At 38.5% G+C, this 25,292-nt stretch overlaps 1 protein-coding gene across 5 annotated transcripts in view; it reads left to right on the top strand.

Annotated features, from left to right (window-relative positions):
- LOC134532710 (scoloptoxin SSD14-like) overlaps window positions 1-25,292 on the top strand; it is an 80,907-nt gene that overhangs the window by 11,910 nt on the left and 43,705 nt on the right. For 2 of the 5 annotated variants that reach the window (XM_063369477.1, XM_063369478.1), the window contains exons 2-3: window positions 3,723-3,826; window positions 11,111-11,297. In XM_063369477.1, coding sequence (XP_063225547.1) covers window positions 3,723-3,826; window positions 11,111-11,297 — 291 coding nt within the window. Of the gene's footprint in view, window positions 1-3,722; window positions 3,827-7,868; window positions 7,916-11,110; window positions 11,298-25,292 lie in introns of those variants that run through there. The other 3 variants (XM_063369479.1, XM_063369476.1, XM_063369480.1) reach the window with 2 other exon arrangements.

Below are 25,292 nucleotides of genomic sequence, written 5' to 3' on the forward strand. Positions count from 1 at the left end.
AGAAATTTCTCGGAGTGTTCCCGAGGGAACAAAGTGGATCCGGAGTCAGGCTGGAATGACCGCGAATCGAACCCCAGTCCTGCCGGTCACGAATCCGGCGTTTCACCGTCGCGAGGAGTGTCACAGCAGGGAGGGAGGGGCGTAGCATTCCCACCAACAGATGGAAAGAACCTTAATGCAAACAACAGATGAAGTGATTCTCTTCTCCCCTCCTTTTGGTCCACCCCGGGCTGAAATGAAATTCTGCGGACGCTGCTGGGTAGAAGTACGGACGCGTCGCGCCCAGGCAACGCGAACTGACCAAGTTTATATATATATATATATATATATATATATATATATATATATATATAAAAGAAGCAACGAGCCGACGATGCGATTGCCTTGTTGGTAGGAGTCCTTCAGAATCTTAGCGGCAAGGACAGCCTGCAAAGCTGAGATGTAAAAAAATGTACATTGGTACCCGAAGAAACTGCTGGTCAGCAGGAAAATCCTCAGGCACCTGGGGGCCTGTGTGAGTGTTACTGTTGTTTTTTTGTTTTTTTAATGCAATAGTTTACCCTGATAAAAGGTTGAAATTACATGTCTATTTATAATAGCATTCATTAAAAACCTTATAACTTTTATTTCCGGTAACGTTTACAGTCTTTATTTAGATTTTTTTTTTTTTTTAAATTGTGGGACCCGTCAAAATTATTTGCCCCCTGGCTCTTAGTTTCTCTCGACGGCCCTGCAGGAAAGCAGGTATTACTGACTACATTTTTGTACTTTTTCCTAGCTCTGGCTAGAAAGAAAGAAAACCTAAAGTTTTAACACGTTCTTTGAGGGACACAGGATTGTTTTTGTATTTTTTACAGTTGAATACAACCTAAAATATTACATATAATTATGTGAGTAGGAAATAAGTATTACCTCAAGACCCCCTGCGGCAGTGCATGCTAAATTTCTCTTGCGAGAAAATAATCATCAAGCTGTTTAAAAGCTACTTAGTCGCCAGTTTCAGAGCCTTGCGCTGAGAGGCGATACCGCACTAGAAACACCAGCGAGCGTCGCACTTATCCTCCCGCCTCACTAACACAGATACACCCCTGACTATGTGGGCCACTAAATGCTATAAGTTACCGCTGTATTCGCACTCTTTCTATGCACATGGTGATACGATTTGGATGTCTCATGGGCATCGCTGATAAGTCTTATCAGCAGCATTATTCAGGTGTTGTTGCACTTACTTACAAGTGTTTACCACGCACGTTTGAAGTTCGCTTTGATCACGGGTATGGGCGTGATACGACTCGGTTGAAGAAGTGTGTCGAATTGAAATTGCACTATTGCGTCATGTCCTCAGAAACTAACACACATGATCAAATTGTTCTTTAAAAAAAGGAAATTACCCTTAAGTAAAAAAAAAACTAAGTGATAAACACTCATAAAAAAATTACTAGCAAGTATATATTTACTCACTTTTTATCTATGAAGGTATATTATGCAATGCGCCAAATTACCACAATAATGTGTAAGTTTACACTAAATGTAGGTCGATATTATGAAAATTCAACATTTTGGTAAACATACCCACACAGTTGCCTTGTATAGTAACGATTCTTTAACAATTTTAAACCCGCACTGAAAACATATTTCGTAAAATTACATACACAAACGTTTAGTAATGAAACATTTTTAGTGTAATTTTTTTAAACAAGTACAGTTTGTGTAATTTTACTAGATAACCAAATTGTGCTACAGGTTTCGGTAAAAAAAATACAAAAATATAAATATTCTATTTGAATAACTTATGTGTTAAAAAATAATTTGGATGTATATGTAAAATTACACATAGTTACACCAAGAAATAAATTAATAAATGTTCTATTTATTGTCAATACACAGTAGTTGTACATCATTTTAACAGTGCATAAAATTTATCACAGTAAATTTGCAACGACTAAGGAACTATACAAATACAATTTATATTTATATTTATACTGACGAAAACCCACTTATTTAAATTATTTTACTAAAGTAATACTCCCATTTCTTAATTATTGTTATTGTGCACTTTTGCTCGCGAGGTTGATGTATACAGCTTGACTTTTTAAAATGTCATTTTCAAATTATTTCTTCATAGAAAACTGTAATTACTATCGACACCCTGACATCCCAAAGTGATGGGCGCGGCCGAAATTCGCTTGTCGGCCTACTCGAAATAAAAAAATACTCGCAGAATGTGTTTAATACATAACAAACTGTTTTAAAATCCATCTGTGAAATTTAAAAAAAAAATCGAAACCCTTTTACAATGTGTATGCTTGCCGATTAAATTATGTCTCCCTGAATGTCTGCGTTGTCATGCTGAACATAACGGCATGACAGTCGTTGCGGAGTGGAAGAAATATTGGAAAGCAATATGTATTACGACATAAATATATATTACAGAGTTCTTTATATCTAATAGTTTGCGACAGCATGCACGGAAATGATAATACCATCCAAATACAGCTTAAATTAGAAATTAGACTAAATCCGATTCATAATATAACTGTATAAAATATTAGTTTTCTAAATGTAACATTATTATAGAAAAAAACTTTTTGGTACAGTACATAGAAGTTGTTTACGTGTACAATTGTATACCAATTGTACCATACAATTATGATACGTCCTCCATTTTTATCGGGAAAAGTCAGCTGTAAAGAAAATATGCGATATTTGTATGGTAAATTAACTAAAGAAAAAGTTAACTAAGGACCTCTATATTAGACTCCGCAGTTCTACGTACGCGAACCAATGTCATGTGCTCATTGGCAGCTCGTTCAAGAGACTGGGTTGGCCATGATTCGTTAGTTCGTTTTGAACGTGATAACGTCTTATAAATCGATGGACGCCGGCTGCACGCACAAAAAAGCATGACTCATTGTCACGTTCCGCCTGAGACGAGCGTGCAAGAACCGGCCAACCACCGTGCGAGAAAATCTTCTATAATACCAAACAGGTTAAGGCGGGCTTTTTAACTAATTGTTTGTGATTATATTCAAACGAATTATTTAAATTAATTTTGCAAAAAACTGTAAATAATATTTGAAAATTCAAAAAGTATGCAATTTTTCATGAATGTTTTCTTATGACGTTATCACGTACAATTATCGTCCGTAAACCGACTTTACAGACAACCCCCTCTTTTTTTTCTTTTTTTTTTTTCCTAGAAGGTTCCTCATTGGTCAGAGAGTCCTGCGCGCGGACCGGGGATGGATCGCAGAAGCAGCCCAGTGGGGGAAGCACCACAACGCCGAACGTACAATAACGCCGAATACCATAACGCCGAATGTAAAAATTGGCCTTAACGCCGACAGCTAGAAAACTGCTGTGTACCACAACGCCGAATTACCACAACGTCGAAATACATTAACGCCGAAAAATGTCATTGCAGGACTGCCACAAAGGTTACGTTAGGTAGGGTTAGCACACAAATTCATTCAGTTGTTTTTCATTTTGCTCCTGTGGCCCCCCCTTCCCCGCAAAATCATTTTTCGGCGTTGTGGTAATTGGGCGTTGTGGTACAAAGCAGTTTTCTAGCTGTCGGCGTTGTGGTCAATTTTGACATTCGGCGTTATTGTACGTTCGGCGTTGTGGTAACGACCCGCCCAGTGTCTTGGTGTCACGACGCGAGGCCGCCACGGTCTCCGCTCGAACAGTGGACGTAAGTGCGTGTGCTGCGGTTGTCACAGGTGGCGCAGGAGGCGCCGGCGTCCCGGGCCGACGGCGGCGGCTCTGACGAAGATGGCGGCGGGAGGTGGAGGCCGAAGAGACGGGCAGAGAAGTCGCGCTGCAGGTGAGTGCCGGTCGCCGCCGTCCTTCCTCGAGTTGCAGCTCGCGCTCTTGGTGTCGAGTGCATCCGAGTGCATCCCCGTCTGCAGCATCTCCTCACAACTGCAGTCGCCCCACATGTAGGCCTACACACACACACACACACACAGGAAAAAATAAAGTTCTGTACTTTCACAAATGATTCCGCTGCCAAGAAATAGCTTGTAACACCACAAGAAAGATATTGTAACTTTGTACAACACACGGCTACGGTTATTTTTGTATGTATGAAATACGTTTTATTTTCTCGATAATACACTGAGTATTTACATTTTAGTTGATTTTTTCATTCAATTATAATATTTTTGAACCATGGAAAATATAATCGAATATTCAACTGTTGTTGGTTGTTGTTTTTGTTGTCGTTGTTGTATCGTGCTCATTGATGTGCGCGGTTAATACTGGAAAGCTATTCAGGGAACATTTACAAATAACTCTTAACTATTGGCGGTAGTGTGACAACACAAAGTATAAGTGCCCGGGTAAGAATCCGAGCTCAGAATTACTGCGAGCACTATCTTGAAGTGATAGAGTTATTTTCGTGTAAGTGTGAAAATTTACAAATAGCTGTGATTTTACGTGAATTTTCTTCTGTTCCATTTGCAAAATAAAATTACAGTGTAATTTGTTTTTTCAACAAACTTACGTCAACAAGGGGTTTTTGACAGTTAAATTATGTCACTTCCTGTGTGGTTTGTAGTTGCAGGTGTGTTTTGACATCTCACCTCACTTCACCCAAAATGACATGCCTTCACCGATATCTTTCACTTTTTTCATAAATCGGAGGAGGGGGGAGGAAGGAAATATTCCTCAATCCCCTCTCCTTTTTCTTTCTTGCTTCCGCCATTGCACTCGTAACATTGTTTTTGGAGCGGTAATCGAACGAAATTCAGCATAACTCTGAAATATCCGTGGAATGTTCTTCGGTGTCTTACCACGAGTTTGATACGAATGGCAACGCAACCAAAGAAAAATTTCGTCGTTTTCCTATCCCATTCAGTAACGTGGCAGTAAAAATATCGGTATTTGTTCGCTACACTTGGCTTTGGTTATCTCTCAAATATCCACCGAGAATTCTATACTTTCAGATGGACACGATAACTGCTGTAATTGTTTTTTGGGAATTACTTTCAGACTGATAGTTAAAATATAGAGATGGCAAATTACGGTTGAGTTTGTTGATGAAAAAAATCGGACCATCGGGGAGATTTTTACTCATTGTTGCATATGTGAATGTACATGTGTGCATGTAAGTATATAACTCCTATATGTAAGTATGTTTGTACGTATATATATATAATTACATTGATTGATGTCATCCATTTTACGTAACTTTTTATATCTGTTCACACACTGCTTGAAAGTACTTTTTTTTGGTTGGTAATAACTCTGAAATTTATAATAATCACTGACCTACTTTTCTCAAAAGATAGCAAACTTTATCTAAGTATAATTGTGAATAAAGTGGGAAAGATAACATTATACTGTATCTGCTTCTAGAAGGTTATGGGAAAGATGATAATTTTTTCTGAAGTAAAAAAAAATGCTTGCCTAAGCCCAGATACTCGTATAAAATAATTTACTAATATGTCAGATGTCTGTGATAATTCCATCGTGTATGTAACAGTCATTGAATCGAGACTGAGGTTTCTGTTCAATTATGTGAAACTAAATTGAATGTAAATGTATATTTTTATCAATCTTGTGATAAATGTACTTCACACACGCGCTGAAAAAAAAAAAAGGTTTTGTCAATATATACCTTGCTCAATTTATTTTGTGGTCGTAACCAATTAATCAGTGTTAAATGCAAAACGTGATTTGGCCCTTGTAATGATTCTGGCAGTGAGGGGGGGGGGGGAGAGAGAAATTTAAATACAATTTTATGGACATACGCCGTTGATGATTTACACTTTTCGTCATAGAAAATCCCCAAAAACGGTTAACAAAGATGAATACACGAACACACAGACAACAAGCAATAATCAGCTGATGTCAAATGTTACATGCCTAGACAGCACAGAGAATTCCGTGGAAGAAATATTACAGAGCAGACGAACACAGCGGGCTGTCAACGATGAGACAGTTGCAACGAGAACAGTAAACAGTAACAATAAAAAAAACAGTCCTGGACAAAACAGTGACAGACGAACCCAGCGATGATACTAAACAGATAATCTGGACTACACAACGACGCACAGACGAACACAGCGATGAAACTAAACTGATATTCGGGGCAACACGCAGTAGGCTTCCTACGACAAAAACAGTTGCCTTCTGTGTTCCTTTGCACTGTAATATTTTTTTCTGATTAAAATTCTTTTTCACTGATTGATTCTCCGTGCTATCTGGGCATTTAACATTTTACATCAGATAATTTTGGTTAGTTTTCCGACGATGCACGTATTCGTCTTTGTTGACAAGTTTTTAGATTTTCCTATGACTACAGTGTAAACAAAAAACGGCGTATGTCCATAAACGTAAAACTGTTTCCACAATGCGGGACTTGGTCCGGCTGTCGGATGCCGGATCGGACATCGAACCGAGGACCGGCGGGGAGTTCCATGTGACGGATTGCCGCCTGCTACACAGAAAAAAGATTTTCTGCGCGTTCACAAAAGATTCCTTTAGAAACCAAAGTGCTGTAAAACTACAAGAAAGATATTGTAACTTTGTACCTGCAACACATGGCTATGGTTATTTTTATATATGTGAAACACGTTCTTCGAGATAATACCGAGTATTTCCTACAAAAATTGGAGCATAATTTTATATTTTGATTGAAGCTTCATTCAAGCTTTTTTTTGTTTTAACCATGGAAACATTCAATAATTGAATTTTTAACTACTGGAGGTACTGTACTGGGACAACACAAAAGCATTAATGAGTCAGAGGCAATCTGTTTTATTGCTGATTGCAGAGTTTGGTTTTTTAGTTTTCTGAAGAGACTGCAATGTCGACCGAAAAGTTGGTGAACTCTTCACCTCTGGCCCAACACGTCAAGAAACTTTTTTTTTAAATTAATTCGCCGGGTAATTGTAGGTCGTTGTGAAACGTGGACGGTGTCGCGTCGGCGCTGGCTCGACTCCCGGTCGAGATGGTATCAATATATCGATATATAGAAATTATCGATATTTCCGGTCAAAATATTGATATTTTGGTATTTATATAATAATAATTCCTGTATTTAACTTGGATATTTTGTCCCGATGGTGCCTATCGAATTTATATATAATAGTTATTTAGACAATTATGAGAAATATATAATCCCACTTCGATTATACTTCCTTATAGTATAAACATTCCATAAAAAGCAACGATACTGATCTTGACTCTCATTCTAAGGAGAACATTAAAGAAAAAAATACTAGCAATAGTAAATACAGCCAAATAAATTTTCAATTTTTTTATTATTCAGTATTCTTTTTTTACATGTTTGTTGACTTATTTTTCGATCAACATATTCAGGAACCTAAAAATTACTTTAAAAAATAAACAGAACTATGGCGTGAAAGAAGCCGTCGAAGCATGTATAGAATAGAATACTGAACAATAAACAAAGTAAATTTAATATCCACACAGTTGAATTAACTTTATTTTAAGTAATAGCCAAATTCGTACTACGTAATTCCATGCGTCGTAAAAGATTAGATGTATGAAGAGCTCAGTATAACATATACGTTTAATATTGAATTTATATTAAGCGAAAAGGTTTGAGAGTTTCTTCCTATATGGTCTACTGGTAACCCACCCGATATATCGGAATTACCAGTATTTCCAAGCCGATATAATCGATATAATTGGAAGGATGTATCGATGTGGCCGTCCCTAGCTGCCGGAAGCGCGGGCGAGACGGCCGGGCCCCCGATCACGCGTCGGGCGAGGGCGGGCGACGCGCCCCGAAGGCCAATTCGCGGCGCGCTAACGAAGGAAGAGCAGGCAATTATCGCCCGCCGCTGATTAAAAAAAACCTTCGTGTTCGCTCGGTTCCGCCGACCGCTCAGTCGCGCGCGGGGACCCTGGTCGGCTGAAAGGCGGCGCGAGATACAGAGAGGTACGGTCGCGCGGCACAGAACAAGCGAGCCTGCAGAAGCGGAGAGGGCCCGCCGCGCTGTCTGGGTCGGTCTCGCGTCGGGCCCCGTGGACTGTCGCGGTTTCCGTTCCGCCAACGCTGCCGGCCGTTACGGTGACGTCATGTTCGCCGCAAACATGACAGCTTCGGTTCTGCGTGCGCTGGAGACCTGAAAAATTCGTGGATTCATTTCGCGATTGGCTGGAATCCAAATACGTTTGCCTTTTTTACTGCTTCAGTGATTGGTACACAGTTCATCTGAAGGACTCTGTGCCAATGATAAACTCCCAACAAACAAGCATCGAATCACGAGCATCCCGGTTAAAGAAAAAAAGTTTCCACGAGTCAGTAGCCAATGAGCAGATGTAAATTTTCCCGAGTGCATGGAGTCAATCCTAGAGGTCACTGAAATCGCGAATTTTTCCGGTCTCTATAGCATGCCTTATCATTAGGGGCATGCGATCTGATGGCTAGAGCCGTGTACTTTTCCACGCCGGCCGTGTGGCTGTGTAGCATCTTCTGTGTCATGTTGATGGTTGGGTTTGTTTCAGGTGCATGTTCACTGTCTGCACACCGACCACAGACGTCCAGTGGGGAAGCAAGCCCATCCTGAACGACCCGGCCAAACAGGGCAGTGGCTGCTCTTGCAGACGACCGCCAATTGGAAGGGAACGATCGCTAGCGATAGGATTATTTCGCGAGAAATACGTGTCCTGATAGCAATTGTTTTCTTGTGACTGCCGGCCGTCTGCAAGAGAAGCCGTCGCCCTGATTGGACTCGTGTGCTTCCGCACTGGACGGCTGTGATTGGTGTGCTGACAGTGGACATGCGCCTGAAACAAACCCAGCCGACCACGAAACACAGACAATGATACGTAGTTTTATCACACGGCTGGTCTGGAAATCTTTTCTCTACAAGCAGGGGCGCAACAACTAAATTTCCAAGAGGGGGGGGGCAATATACCTTTTTATAAAGAATCATCGATCCCCCTATTGAAGCGGGGGGTCCGGGAGTCCTTCCCCAGGAAAATTTGTATTTCAAGGTGGAAAATGGTGCTATTTAAGCAGTTTTATTATCTAAAAATTTATTACACAGCACTTTTTTTTGCCCCCGTTTGCTCCCACTTCAAGGTTTCAGAAAAGGGGGGGAGGGGGCAAAATACCCTTCCCCCCCCCCCTGTTGTTGCGCCCCTGGCTACAAGTACATAACACCCCTACTTATTATCTTACGGTATTGTCTAACCGCAACATAATTGAGCTACCAGAGGTGAATTGTCGGGGGGGGGGGGGGGGGGGAGAGACTCCTTCGAAGTAGGCGTAGGCTACTCTTTGTCATTCATTGGCTGAGCACGACTGCCGAAATGGTCTTAACGTCTGATTGGCAGCTCCACGCTTTGGAGAAGGCCTGGGCACTGATCTGTAAGCTGCGTTCCGCCGTGTTGCCGGCCAGTCGGCCATATTGCTGACGCGCGCGCTAATAAGTTGGCTGTGAACAGGCCATTTTCCCTTCTGCATGTCTGTGTGTTCTGTGGTCGTGGCGTAGACGTCTTTGAAGTAAATGCTATCCCAAAAAAATTTTGCTTATAACGTTTCGTGGTTTTATTTTATATAATATTATTTTCTAGTAAATAAGTTCTAGTTTAATGGTTTTTATGGACCTAAAGCACATTTTCGTGTAAGTCCTAGCATGTACTGAAAGCATAAAATAATATAGCATACAGTTTTTGATTAAACGTTCGTATGTGGACCTTTTGACACTCTTCATTTTTAGTAGTATATTATTCGTAAATCAATAAAAATTCGCTTTTCCCACAACCGTGAGAAACTCCAGTTACTTTGTTTTCAGGAAAACCATTTTTTTATTTAATTATCACTGATGTACTAAAAATAGTTTCAAGACGAAGGCTACATACTATATAAATACACGCTTTCAGTACATGCTACATCGAGTTTAAGTTAATAAAAACCATTAAATAAGGACATGATTAGTAGAAAAAATCTGATAAACAATTTAATATAGTTATATTTTGAATTTATTTGGAATATTGTACAAAAAACGACGTATTAGAAGGAAAATAATTTAGTATACTCCCCCCTTAAACCATTCCTTCGTTCACCGCGATGTCTGTCTGCTCCGCACGTGACATACAATTAGTTTTTCCTTCCCACCGTATTTCCATAGATCTGGTTCGGTTCGGACAAGCCAACCGCTTGTTCTGGAGGTGGTTGTTTCAAAAAATTGTTTTCCTTCCCATGCTAGGAAAACGATGTGCCTTCTCCATTACCTGCGATGACGGCCAATGAAGCCCCTCTCTCATTATCGAATTTTCCGTCAAACTGCTTCTTCTTCGACTTAAGATATAATCTGACGTCAATTGACGTCACTGAAACGTCATAACTCATCTGATTGGAATTCAATGTTGGCCATTTTCATCCTTTCTTTTTTTTTTCAATTAATAACACGCTCTAATTATTCTTTGATGTTGAATGGTTTCAACCAATCAGAATCCGCTCAGCACAAAACACACGCGACTACAGCAACTTCACGTGTATCTTTCAGACCTGTGACGTTCCCCCCCCCCCCCCCCCCTCTTTCGTGCCCATCCCTCGACACGCCTGTCGGTAGGGTACCCGGAACTGGAACCGAGAATTCCCGGTACTTTCGGTACTAGGTAGTTTTTTTTTCTTCTTTAATTGACGGTGCAGCAGTCGGTGATTGAAGTAGTAATAGTTCTGAAACGATTAAACAAGTTTTAGTGACCAAAAGTAAAATGATAAACATTTGTGTTACATTTTTTTAAATAAGTATCTGCTAACTTGAACAAAAAGCTTTATTCACAGCCTTGCTCTCAATTCTTTAACTTTGCGAAGAAAAAAAAAACATTTAAACAAACGGAATTATTAACTTAAAATAACATTTCTTCTTTTCATAGCAAAAGTGAAAGTCTGCACACCGACTGGCACCTGAGGAGCAACGCGCGCCCGCTGAGATCGCCTCGCCAGAGAGTAACAAATGAAAGAACCTAACCTTAGCGCGCAATAACAACGCAATAAACGTGGAGTCCCGAAAGTACCGAGAAAAAAAACCTGGTATCGATTTCAAATTCCCGGTCATTCTTCCCGGTTGTGAACCCCTGCTTTGTCGGCGCGCTGGCGAGGTTGCGTGGGCGACGGCAGGGACCCCAGCAGCAGCAGCAGCAGCAGCAGCAGCAGCAGCAGCAGCAGCGGCAGCAGCAGCAGCAGCAGCAGCAGCGCCGAAGAGACGGCTCCGACGGGACATGGCGCCGAAGGAAGTCCACCACCACTACCACATCCGCAGCCCCGGAGTCGGCTACAGCGCCGTCGGCATCGACCAGAAGCGCTGGTGAGTGCCCGGACACTCTCCCGCCTCTTAGACGCCGCGCCGTGTTCAGGTCCGGACTTGGCAACCGCGGAGGAACCCAACACTCATTCACCCCCGAATGATCCACATTCGGGCATCTACATATTTTTTTTTATCACTGTTGTAAAAGCAAAAGGGTATATAGTTTAGGTGTTACATAAACATATTCTCGCAAAATTTTGTTCTTAAACCCCCCTCCGCACGGAAGAGTGGTTTTTCGCACCTCTATATGAAGATCGTAACCAAAAGTCGTAACCTAAAGTCGGGAAACCGTTTGTCTAGTATTTCTGTGCGAAATAAATTTTAATCGCATCTAATATAAAGTGCAATACCTTTAAAGATTTCAATTGATTTTTCATGATTTCTAAAAAAGTACAAACCTTCAAATGTTTTTATTGTCTCGTATAATGACGCTATTTCACCGGAATCCGATCGATAGCATTAATGAAACTAAACAGAGTATAAATTTTCTACAAAAAACATCGAACTTTTTAAGATAAAACATGGTTTACAAGACTATTTTTAAAATGGTCTTCGATGCTTTTATTAGGGAGCTGTTCTATACTCCCTAGGCTTCGCGGTAAGGCCTTTTAATATATATACTGTATAGAAGTCGCCAGCCCAGGTTAAAATTTCTAATACGGTTTTGAGGTAGTTGGTTAATTCACCGCCGCAATCGCCACCATCTCTAGGGCATCGACTTGTAGTGGTCCCTAGCGGATAAGTGTCGAACTCTTCAAACACCCATTCCCCCTCCCATTGAACGACGTTGAGCTGCAGTGAATGATGGATGGGGGGTGCGGGGAATGACAGCGGGCGACAGTGCTGCGCTCTAACGTGTAAATAACAACTAAGACGATACAGGGCGTTACGGCAGCACACTGCAGCGGTGAACTTCCCAAGCTGCTCTGAAAAACGTAGAGTAAATCCTATCCACTCGCGACTTCTATACAGTATATATATTCAAAGGTAAGGCCCTTGTGTGGTGTTACCAAAAAACCTTTCGAATAAAGGTTTTTTGGTATCTTATGAGGTATAGTATACAGCCACAATATTTTTATTTTAAAGGAATTATAATGACCTGGCAGGAGCGACGTGCAAGGTGCCAGATGTTATAGCGCTATTTAAACCCGGTCAACATTTATTCAAAGTGTCTGAGTAGTACGAATAGCATTTAAGATCCATTGCATGTTTCCATACTAGCATTGAATATATTACCTATATATATTCAATGATACAAGTTTGTTCCACGGTGTCATCTATATAACGTGTATTGTTTGGACATAGTTCGCGGTCATTTTTTTCAGTATGAAAAATTCTAACATACAGTATTGTACGTGGTATAGGTCACGTGCGGGGAAGCCTTCATATTTCATATCCCATTATAACATGTCAGTGTCACCAGAGGCACGTGAAGACTGCACGCCAGCTATGTGCCTGTTGCGTAGAGGCGAAGAGGTATGTGATGCGCGGGCCATTGTCGCCCTTAGCGCCGCCGCGCTCATAAAGCTCGTGTGTCCTACCGGGCGGCCACCTTAATCGGATTTTATATAATCGACCAAGATTTCCATCATGAATGTTTACAGTTTTTATGTTTAGGGACCATGATAAAAAAGTATGTCGATATTTTTCGGATGTTTCACCATAGTAACTACTGCGATAAACAGACTACGATAAATCAATAAAAGGTTATTATATTTTTTTGTTGAAAAATTTTAAACAACTTAGTTTAGAACATTATTGATGTGACGTCTAATAAATCCATGAACGCCGGCTGCACTTTCGAAAAAGTGTCCCGTAACGCACTTTATCCCACTACGGAAGTGCCCTGTTACGCTCATTGTACGTATGCGCGGCATCTCTCTTCCACTCAAATGGAACAACCATCGATTTGACTTTTCAATCATGTTTTCGTCGTTTGAATTACTAATATTAAGTAATTTAACGATCGTCCACCGATTTTCAGCACAATCGGTATGGTTATTTAAAAGTAATGTTGATTATTCAAATGCGTTTTTAACGAACAATGGTGTTTTACAGTTACACATAATAATTCAAATTACACCCGGGATCTATTGCACAATGTTTTAAAAAATATTGTAACACATTATAAATAAGTTTGGTGTATTTGGGATGCATATTTGTTATAAAATCGTATTATAAAAACGAAATAATATTATTCCAGTACGGTGCTGCCATCTACGATGACGGACGCGAACCGAACGAATCGTGCTAATGAAATCTATTAACTGTTGCGGGAACCAGGCACTGGTTAATACATATTTTACTTTGTTTATCGCGAGGGGCGTTATTATTAATGAATTATAAATAAAATTTTGTGCCCGGGGCCACAATTGCATATGATTTTGAGCACTGGATGACATTAAAACGTAAAATATTCTCGACGAATTTTAATCTGTGATTTTCATTGCTTATTACAACAATTTGCATTTACATTTTAAAAAACTGATAAATAGTATATTTTCAAGTATTTATTCTTTTATTATTAAGAAAAGTAGCATCTGTCGGCGAGTGCAGTAATAATAGGTTATGTTAGATATTTGATTATAGTTTATTTATATGAAAACTTGTTCATAATTATATTTAAACGATAAGCTATTGTGGTTTTCATTGCTTATTACAACAACAAATTCGGCAATAAAGCTTAATTATGCTTGCATTTAAAAAATCTGATTACTAGTATAATTTCAAGTATTTATTCTTTTATTATTAAAAAAAGTAGCATCTGTCGGCGAGTGCAGTAATAATAGGTTATGTTAGATATTTGATTACAGTTTATTTATATGAATACTTGTTCATAATCATATTTAAACTTTATAGCTGAACACCAGTTTTTAAAATTAATTACAAGTCATCTACACGTGAACTGTTTCGTCGACTGTTTATAAAGTGAAGTGAAAAGTTAATGTGGTTTTCATTGCTTATTACAACAACGATTTTGGCAATAAAGGTTAATTATTCTTGCATTTTAAAAATCTGTTTACTAGTATAATTTCAAGTATTTATTATTTAATTATTAAAATAAAAATGATTCAATTTTATTCATAAAAGTATGCAATCATTTCATCAATGTTTTGTTATGACGTTGTCACGTTAAACTATCGTCCGAAAACCAACTTTACAGACAAACAATTTTTTTTTATGTCCTATCAATATGTGATCGCGATGACTAGACAATTACTTTACGTGAAAGTTGATAAGAGAGTCATCTGTGTTGACTCTTGGAACTAATGGTGCTGATAGTTCGTACGCTCCCCGTAGGAGCGCGCGAGCAGCACCTCAACACACAGTTTTCGAGTGTTCGATATTTATCGTACTGAGCAAGTAAAAGGTTCCCATTAATGTTAAGACATGCCATTTAAATGGTACTTATACCATTAATGAGCCACGATACTTGGTTAAAAAATAATGATTTAAAATTATTTTAATGAAAACCATTACTGGTGATGCATCTAAAAAATTAAATATAGTAGCATTTGAAGCATTTGAGTGATGCATTTAATAACATGGCACGAGATTATAACTCTGAAAAACTGTACAAATGTTTTTAAAATATATAAATTTAACATATTTCATGGGTTGTGATTTCAAGGGAGGGATGGAGGGGGGAAGCACGTCGAATGCATTTGAATTGGAACCTACCTAACCGTAAATTACAAAAATTTCTAATTGACCAATTCGAACACAGCGGATGTAAGTGAGTTGCAATTCGACCGAAAAACTTCTGCTGCGGGTTCATCGCGTAAAAATAAGTCGAAAACATATAAGACTTATGATCTAAATATATTTACAAAACTGGTATACGCCTTTAAAGTTGCAGCTGAACCAGTCGTTTCTCGAAAATAGTAAAGGAAGTATTACGGAATGCCAATCGTCTGGATAATTTCTAATCGAACAAAGTTCTACAAACACAGCACACATTGTTGCTTAAGTAATATTATTTAATTAAAATTAATTACGGTATTATTTTTATTGTGGAGGAAGAATGTGTATTTTAAAGGCTGATTATTAATCTTCACGTCATAAGTACAAAAAAAAATAAAGGTTTTTGAAGAAATGGTTTTTCGAGTAAAACTAGTTATATTATTTAGAACGAAATACTTCGATGCCTGGCAGATATGCAATTCTCACATCACCCAGGTTGAAACACCTGCCTAAAATCAGGTTCCCTGGTTGTTTATGTACACGCCAATTATGTATTTTGAAGAAAACATTGAACTAATAATTAAATTAAAACAACTACAGACGTAGATTAAAGCACATAAACTTGAATGCCGAACAAACCACAACTTGTCGTCAAACATCACATGGTAAAAGTGTGGTCGCGCCTTTTATTTCTGAGGAAGTTCAAAACTTAAAGTTAATGGATCTTACAGTGGATACACGTGTCAATAAAAGTGCACGTATTCTCAAGACTGGATACGTCACTATTACCGTGAGTGTGAACATGTGCCGTGAGATAATAAATTGCTGCAATTGAATGGGACTATGCGTGGAAGCAGAAGAATCACATAAACGTATGAAGAAACACGTTCTTGCACCGGTGGACGCGCTCCAGTTTCGAGTTGACAGACATCCTCCAAGCAGCAAATAAGAGACTTCTGCACGTGATTTTCATTTCAGGAACAGGTAGGGGGGAGGGAGAGAGAGAGAGAGAGAGAGAGAGAGAGAGAGAGAGAGAGAGAGAGAGAGAGAGAGAGAGAGAGAAATGGTCTTTGGTTTGATCCCACTCCCGGTGGCGAACTGTAAGATGGCGGTCACTGTTCGTCACTGTTCGTGGCGCAGTCGGCGCCAACACTGCTGTCTCTTGGGGCACGCGCGCGTGTGCCGTCAAACACCGAACACTTGTGCGCGTGTTTCCACAGGTGCGTCGGGTCGGGTCGGCCAGCCGCAAGAAAGTCCGTTGCTACGCCCCCTCGCTGTGGCTTCCCGTCCTAAGTGCTCGAGTATAGACACAGATGGGTGATACCTCGTCATTGCATAATCACCACAAACATCTCGAAATGAGAGCCGCATGTCATGTGTTATTTTTAATTATTATAATTTTTTTTTTTTTTTTTTTTGGAAAGTGGTGGCCTGGGGATGGCAATAAGCTAAATTGGTTCTCATACAACGGAATCTCGAAGAAAGTCTTTCAAGTAGTACCTACGTAGGAAAAGATAAAACCAAGAAAATTTATGCATGTGTTTAGGCCGAGCTCTGGATTTCGAAATGAACCTTAGTAAGAAGCAATTTATACACCGTCAGCATAAATATTTGTAAGAGTTAAATTTAAAATTAGTTACCAAACTTTTTTTATTTGGATCATTGTGTGCCCTAATTTGAAATTATATACGTATATTTTTTTTACAGATCACACTAATTTTGAATGAGGAAAAGGGAAGCTTAAAAATAGATTAGTAGATAAAATGCGTTTCTTGCATTTCTCTAGCAACATCACAGACCACAGTTCGAACCCACATTTTATCTGACAACCTAATATTCATTATTCTTGTAGTTTCGATTTTGCCATCCTACTTTGCTACCAGAACGACTGGAAACGCTCAGGGACTCGCTAATGGCTCAATTGCCTTATCCTTCATCATATTTTTAATAATCTTCTCGGCTTCCTCCAGCTCTTCTTGTCCCATATTCATCTATCTTTGGTCCAGCTTTATCTTTTATTTGTAGCCTATATCTTGATCTCTCTTCATCTCGTCTTTGTCTCTCTTCATTATTTATTCTTGGTCTCTCTTCGTCTCTTCTTGGTTGATGTTCGCTAATAATTACCATTCTCATCTCTTATTGGTTGTCCTTCATTTCACTTTTAATTTCGTTATCTGTGTCTTCCTGGATACCTTTCTCTTCCTTCTGTTTCAACTTTATATTACTCATAATTTCATCTAGGCAGTTTTTCATCTCACTCTTACCTTCAATCTTCATTTCTTTCACGAAGTTCTTCATACCGGTATTAATTGCCCTCATGTCTTCAATATTTTCTCCAGGATAGCCTTTATCTTCTTGAGATCCTCAACATTAAGCTCTTCAGCAGCTATATCTCTCGCCCCCACTAATTAATTACTTTTTTCCTGTTACCCACGCTCAAATTTGACCTATGACCTACACCTAAACCAGTTCTAAAATATCACCTCTACCTATTTTCATTCATGATCCAAATCTGTAGCCAAAAATAACCTGTGCTTATACTCAGTGCTAACTATAGTTTATATCCTTGACAAAAATTCATGTTAAAAGCCGGGTTTTCGTATTTCTTCAATTCTTTTTTTTTTTCTCTTTTATCATGGCCTTTTTCATTTTATAGTTTAAAATTTCTGTCTGCTAATCAAATGATTCAGTAGTCGGCGTGGCTGCTCCGGCAGCGAATTCTAGCGACGGGTGTTGGAAACAACGCGTGATTCGCGTTCAGAAATGTAGTAGAAAACACAATTTGAGTACATTTATCACGCTCGGCATTATTTCAAAGAATTTAAATTTCGTGTCCGAGTTTCGTATTATAAGTGTATTTTCAACATGAGAACACAATGACAATTGCTCGGTTAGTACATAGAGATGATTGTGAAGGAGACGGTGCACGCATTGAGGATCCATACCCGAGGCTGCTCGCGGCCACTGCGAGTGTGCGCAGAGACGCTGCGCCCTGCTCCTCCGGTATTGATCGCGGCGCCGACTGCCACGTAAGGGTTGTGAGTGTTATGATGGGGGGAAGGGGGTCGGTCGACCGGGGACGCGTGGCCGCCATGTGAACCGCGCCGCCGGCATGGTGGCATGGGCGGGCCGCGAGCTGTTCGTCGTCGTCGGCAGGAGCGCGCCCGCCAGACGCCGACGCCAACCGACGCCAGTCGTCGCCTTCCCGACCGCAAGCCCGCGGGAGACGTCGCCCGGCCTCATGACGTCCCTGTGGCGGCGCCCCTGGACGTGAGTAAGACGCGCACTTCTCCCCCCCTCGCGGTCCGTCACTTCCCCGCCTTCCGTCACTTCCCCGCCTTCCGTCACTTCCCCGCCTTCGCTCGCCCGCGAGGGCGACGTTCGAAAAACTCAGTCTCCCGCCATTATGATCCACGCGGTACGCGGAACCTCCGACAGATGGCAGGAGCTGTACCATGTTCTCGTATCGCTACCCATACCATAACTATGGGACCAGCACCATCACTACGTACGTAGTAATGGTACTCGTTTTGTCGTGTACGAAAAAAAAGTTTTTATTTAACCCGTGGAAAAAAAAAATTAATTGTTCGCAAAATAAAAATTTTTCAATCAATGGTTAAATATTACCTGAAGAATTTAGAAAATCGGCTCTCAAATTTATGTGCTCTCTAATGTTGTTGTTCCAAACGTTTAGTATAATATGCGGTACCATGTAATTTGCGGTACAATGTTTGAACTTTGAAAGGTATTGTTACTGCATTCATAAATTTGAAATCTTGTAAAGTGGATTATGTGTGTTAGCTAACATATTATAAATATTTGTTTTTTTATGATATCCGAATAAAGTAGGATCTTAACACTTTTATAACTTTTATATTGAACTTATTTGTGGAAGTGTAATTCTTTGAGATTATAATTTACGTTTACATCCCTTATATCCTATATGATGGATTGGTTGTTGTATTGAATAAGGTACTCTTTATGCTACATTTTTGTTTCAACTTCTCCTGATGCACAAGTTAATATTAAAAAGACTGTGAATGTTCTTATATATTTCTATATATTATATGTATACCTATTTGTTGTATAGTTGGTCCGATAAAAATCTATCGTCGTGACGTCAGGATTCCTACGGGACAGTTGCGTGGAGCTCATTTGTTTGACATCTGGTAAACTTGAACCTTGGAGGTCAGACTACAACTGTATCGTGTGCATCTGACTTCCTGAAAATTATTCGCCAATGAAAAGCGTAATTAGACCTGTTTTATAATAGCACGGAAACGTAAACGGTTCGCGTAAACGGAGATGGAAAACCCGGAACATTTCACTATCACCATTGAATATATATATATATATATATATATATATATATATATAATATATTATATTCAATACTATCACGTCTGCTGCTTCCACAATTAACGGAAAAGTAACACATAGCAACCAATTATATTGCATTTCAAAGTTATGAATAATGAATTTAATTTTTAAAAAAAACATGAGCAGAATTTACATATATAATATAAATTAACCACAAAGTAATATAACACTACATTGTATGTACTTGAAACAATTTTTAACGTATTTATATCATAAACAAACATGGCTAACACCGCAACCAAGTTCTCGGCTTCTATTGTTCGCACGGAGCAACGTAAACGGAACTAATCCGTGAAATCCGTTTCCGTTTCCGCGCCATTGTAGAACGGGCCTTAGTAGAAATAAATTGTCAAATTACATGAAAATAATGGTTTCTAACAAACGTTTTAATGATTAGTTATATTCACAATGTACAAAATACTGTATCAGGCATTAAAATATATGCCTATATTCCTATAGATTATTGTGCGGTAAATTTAAAAGAGCATAAATGTTTAGTTATACGGATCCACTATCAATACTTGACCTCACCGGTTTGTTTATTTTGCTCCGTATCATTATTGTTATCTTTATGTCCCTTTGTTAGCTCCCCTGACCAATTACGCAGTAATCCTGCGCAGTTAGCCATAGATGTCGACAACAACCGTATAAGTGGACTTTTCAGTATCGATAGTGCGTCGTATTCAACTCGCCAGTACCACTTATAATTTGTGTTCAAGGTGTTTACTCTAGAGATTTCTTGTGGCATTTCAGTATGATTGATAAACTTTTTGGATAACCAAGATAATACTTGTGAGAGCAAAAACGGCTGAATTCTAATCGTTCATGCTCGCAATAAAACTATATCCAGGGCCCCAACCAGAAGTTTGTGAAGGAGGGGCTTCCACGGTCCAGTATAACCATTAGAGAGTTTGCTTTAGACTTGAATTTTAAAAGAATATTAACTGACACACTAAAATCTCAGGGAATTTCTTACCTCCAACCTTTCTACGCACAGAAATTCAAGTATGTAGTGATTTTGCTTGAGAAAGCAGACAGAAAATTGTATATACTGCTGATAATTTAAATTATTTCGTATGCACTTGTAAATCACTTGTTTTTTTTATACTATGCGATCAATATTAAACATTTTAAAACTTAATTTAAGTATTTAAAACAACATACTATTTTATTTGATATGTCACTCAAATTCTCCGAACGCAACTATACTAAAAAAAATAATTGTTGCACCACTGTTGATTTTCATTTAAACAGTTGTGCTAAGAAAAAAAAGCCAATTTTGGGTAGTTGTAATTTATAATATTTATTTTGATCGCAACGCGCCTAATTTGTGGATTCACTAAGATATGTGCGTTTTACTGTAAAGGTTGATATCAATATCGTGAATCCGTAATGTAGTATTTTGTAATGCTGTGGGTTGGAGGTTGCAGTGGCCAGACTGCCGGGGAGTCTCCCACTGAGCTGATCAGGCTTCGTCCTCGCCAGTAGATAACGTGGCGGACGTTGCTGCGAGTGGTGGGTTTGCTCGGGGCGCTCCCGCTTCCCCCCCCCCCCCCCTTTTCCGTCATCAACCCGTTCAATCCGTCAATGCCTCATTCGCATCTCGTCGCCTCTCATCGTCTCCGATGACATATCAGTGTCGTAAGGACTTTAAGCCCTAATGGGTAGAGAGGGGCAGGGGGGGCAAAATCCTCGATGGAGGTTTTAGTTTCCACAAATATTTTTAATACGTGAGTTTTACCTGATTGTGGGATGGTAATTTCATGTTTTATGCGATACCCCGCAGATCAGATTTACGATTTCGGCAATGCTAACGTTTACAAATTTTTTTTTTTTTTTTTTTTTTAATTCTGGGGTTGGAAAAGTTGTTGCTTCAAATGAAATTGGTAAAGGGGTCCCAAAAATAAATTTATTGCCCCCGGGCCCTTAAGTTTAGTTCGACGGCCCTGGTAATGCATTCATTCATTCATTCATTCATTCATTTACGAAGGAAAAAAAAAATAGATATTTTCAATTTTTTTTTAAATGCAAAATCGGGTGGCCGTTTCGCATTTTAAAAAAAATCATTCATTTACGAAGGGAAAAAAAATTACCAGATATTTTCAATTTTTTTTTAAATGCAAAATCGGGTGGCCGTTTCGCATTTAAAAAAAAATCATTCATTTACGAAGGGAAAAAAAATTACCAGATATTTTCAAATTTTTTTTTAAATGCAAAATCGGGTGGCCGTTTCGCATTAAAATTAAAAATAAAAGTGTCGGTGCGAAGAGGGCGCGTTTGAACGGCGCTGCGCCCAGGCGACGGGCGGGCGGCCATCTTGGGCCGCCCTGCTCTCCCTCGTGACAGGAAGTCGTGCGGGGCTTCGGGCGAACAGGCTCCCCCGTGCCCTCGCACGGCGCGTGGGAGTGAGGCAGGTCGTTGTCCTCAGATCCGGGCACGGCAGGCCGGCCGATCCCCCCCTCCTTTCTCACCATGGGCACGTTAGAAGTTACACCTACTTGGCACACTATAAAAAAAAAATATATTGCTCCGAAAAAAAAAAAAAAAAAAATTGGTTGTCTTTAAAGTTGTTTTACGGACTATAGTTTAACGTGACAACGTCATAACAAAACATTGATGAAATGATTGCATACTTTTATGAATAAAATTGAATCATTTTTATTGAATTATCACTATTTTGTATGGATACAAAGAAGGAGTGAAATGAAATCTTACAATTTAATAGATAAATTTAGTTTTATTTGCACTCGTTAATTCAAACATGTTTATTACTTTAACGAAGGGATTATTTTAACTATAACTTTTATACATGTTTGCTATTTAACTTCTTCCAATCTGTGTTATTCTGTTAAGGATAGGACGATGATAGGAAAAGTAGGAAACGAATGGGAGTGTTTCAAGTTTAATGTGCCTCGAAAAAGTCAAATCTATGGTTGTTCCAATCGAGTGGAAGAGAGATAGATGCGGCGCAAGCGTACAATGAGCGTAACGGGACACAGCGTAACGGGACAATGTGCGTTACGGGACACTTTTTCGTGCGTGCAGCCGGCGTCCATCGATTTATTAGACGTTTTCACGTCAAAAACGGTTTGTAAAATATAAATTCGACCAAATTAGAAAATTTAAATAAATATTCATTATTCAATATTAACTTAAGCACGTGTATAAAATATGCGGAATGTTATTCTAATGTATCAGTTTCAAATATGTGTTAAATAATCATGTAATAATTTATAATGCCAATAAATTATTCATACCGGAACATAACCTAACTTATATAAATACACTTGAAAATGTTTATCAACACAATTTCTATCACTATATTTTTTTTCAAATAAATTAATTTTTAATAATATGGACCAGTAATAACTAAGTATAAGATTTAAAAGCACATATATAAATTTTATATTTATGTAGCCTGTGAAAATATCTTTTCATGGTGCGCGCCCATCGTAAAAATTCACTCTTCAAAATAATTAATCTTCTCTCCAGGTGTTCACAGTATATCGATCTTTGTATTGGCCTCACATTAGCTCAAATTAATGTAATTTGCTGTCGTCTGAAATATGGCCATCGATAGATACTACCTCATCCCGAATGATAGCCTACGATAATTCCAATACCTGGTACAGTAATGTAGACTCGTGTAGTTTAATGTAAGTGCTAGTTTTTTTTTTATCACAGAAACCTCAAACGTAGTAGAGATAAGGTAGGTGCTTGTGTCCATAAAAAAATTTGTTGTCTGTAAAGTCGGTTTACGGACGATAGTTTAACGTGACAACTTCATAACAAAACATTGATGAAATTATTGCATAATTTTATGAATAAAATTGAATCATTTTTATTTTAATAATAAAAGAATAAATACTTGAAATTATACTAGTAATCAGATTTTTAAAATGCAAAAATAATTAACCTTTATTGCCGAAATTGTTGTTGTAATAAGCAATGAAAACCACATTAACTTTTCACTTCACTTTATAAACAGTCGAGTGGAAGAGAGATAGATGCGGCGCAAGCGTACAATGAGCGTAACGAAACAATGTGCGTAACGGGACACTTTTTCGTGCGTGCAGCCGGCGTTCATCGATTTATTAGACGTTGTCACGTCAAAAATTTATATTTATATAAAAATCCGTCGTTGACGATGGTTTTGGGGTCTAGGGACCACGACAAGGAAAAAAAAAACTGGGTGGAAATGTTCCGAAGTCGCGCCATGGTAACGGACTGCAACGTGTAACTCAGTTGAAACGCGCAACTGCTGATGCTCTTGTCAGCGGGCCGTGGGTTCGCTGTTCCGTTACCTCCTTCAAGCTCCCCCCTGCGGGCGCGGCCTACTTGATGACCCGATAGGCGTGTACCGCCGAATACCGCTCATTCCAGCACCCGGAAATCAACACGGACGAGGGCCACGCCCGAACAGTTCCGAAGTTGTCCGAAGTTTGCGAACCGTTCGTGAAAAAAAATAAGAATGTTGCAAAGATTTATATATTTTTCAGTCATGTAATATTTATAATCACGCTAATCTAACCTAACTTTTTTTTTCATTTTAGTTACTATAACCTAACCTAAAATATCCTCCCGGAAAAAAGAATTAAAACATTTATTACACTGACCGAACCGAACCGAACCTAACATTTTACTTCGGAACTGTTCGGGTTGTGATTGTGGGCAGCCTTCTTTTCACAGACGAGAGAGCCAAAACTCGAAGTTCCCCGAAGTTAATGTTTTTACACGCTTTATTATTAGCTTCACCTGTATGTTTGTTTGTATGTTTGTAACCGACTTCTTTGGGAGCGATTTTGACCCACTTTAAACGGCCAGATTTCATTGAAACTTTGTAGATTTATCGAGGACCGATGACAATACACTAATTTAATAAGATTATTCCATTTTTCAATTTGCAAAATAAGATTTTTGTCAATTTATATAATTGGTAAAATGAAACAAAGACATATATGTAAAGAAAACCATTTCGCTCATGTGCGAACTCTTTTCTTTCAGTTTGTGTTTGGCGCGATATAAACAAAGCCTAATAAATATTGTGACATTTAATTAAATGAAAAGTGAGAGTGGGTTATGATTATTGTGAACAATATATACTTTCTTGAAGAGAATATTATCTATATTTGTAAAAATATGAAGAAAAAAAATCCTGAAATAAGGGCTTTAAATGTTGTTTCTTTCGCTAAATAGAGAAACACAATTACGTCTTTGTTTCATTTTACCAATTAACCAAGAGTGAAACATTATTATAAAACAACATTTTATGCAAATATTTCACGAAACATGGAAAAATTGAGGTTTGATTTAGCTGTGAAACCTCAATAGCTACACCTGATTAGCAGAATTTTGAAATTCCACTCGAACACCAACCTGCAAATCTACACCAAGCAGTTACAAATACTCCAAACTATGCCAAGGTCAGGAAATCATTAAATAAAAGACATCAAACACGGAAAATATGTATAAGTTTGACAGATGATATATCAAAAAACATATTTGGATAGAGAGAAAAACTTACAGTTTAAGGATTTTTACCTGGAAGAAATTGAGGGAAAAAAACACTTTTATAAATAAACCAAACTAAAAAGTAGAAATAAATAATAGTTCAAAAAACTAAAAAAACACGCTTTATATAGAAAACCAAACTAAAAAATAGAAAATAAATTTTAATAAATTTGAATAAAGAATAGTGTGAATTTTTTTTATAAATATAAATTAATAATATTGTAAATAAGAAATATGTATTTTATTTTAAAAAAAAAAGCGTGGGGTGCTTTTTAAGATATTATCGAAATGATAATCCTTCTACTCATATCTGTCAATAAAATATTTGTATGTATTGACACCATGCACCCCACGCTTTTTTTTAAATAAAATACATAATTTCTTATTTACAATATTATTAATTTATATTTATACAAAAAT

Source organism: Bacillus rossius, chromosome 6 (genome assembly GCF_032445375.1).
Source record: "Bacillus rossius redtenbacheri isolate Brsri chromosome 6, Brsri_v3, whole genome shotgun sequence".
In the NCBI taxonomy this organism is placed as follows: Eukaryota; Metazoa; Arthropoda; class Insecta; order Phasmatodea; family Bacillidae; genus Bacillus; species Bacillus rossius.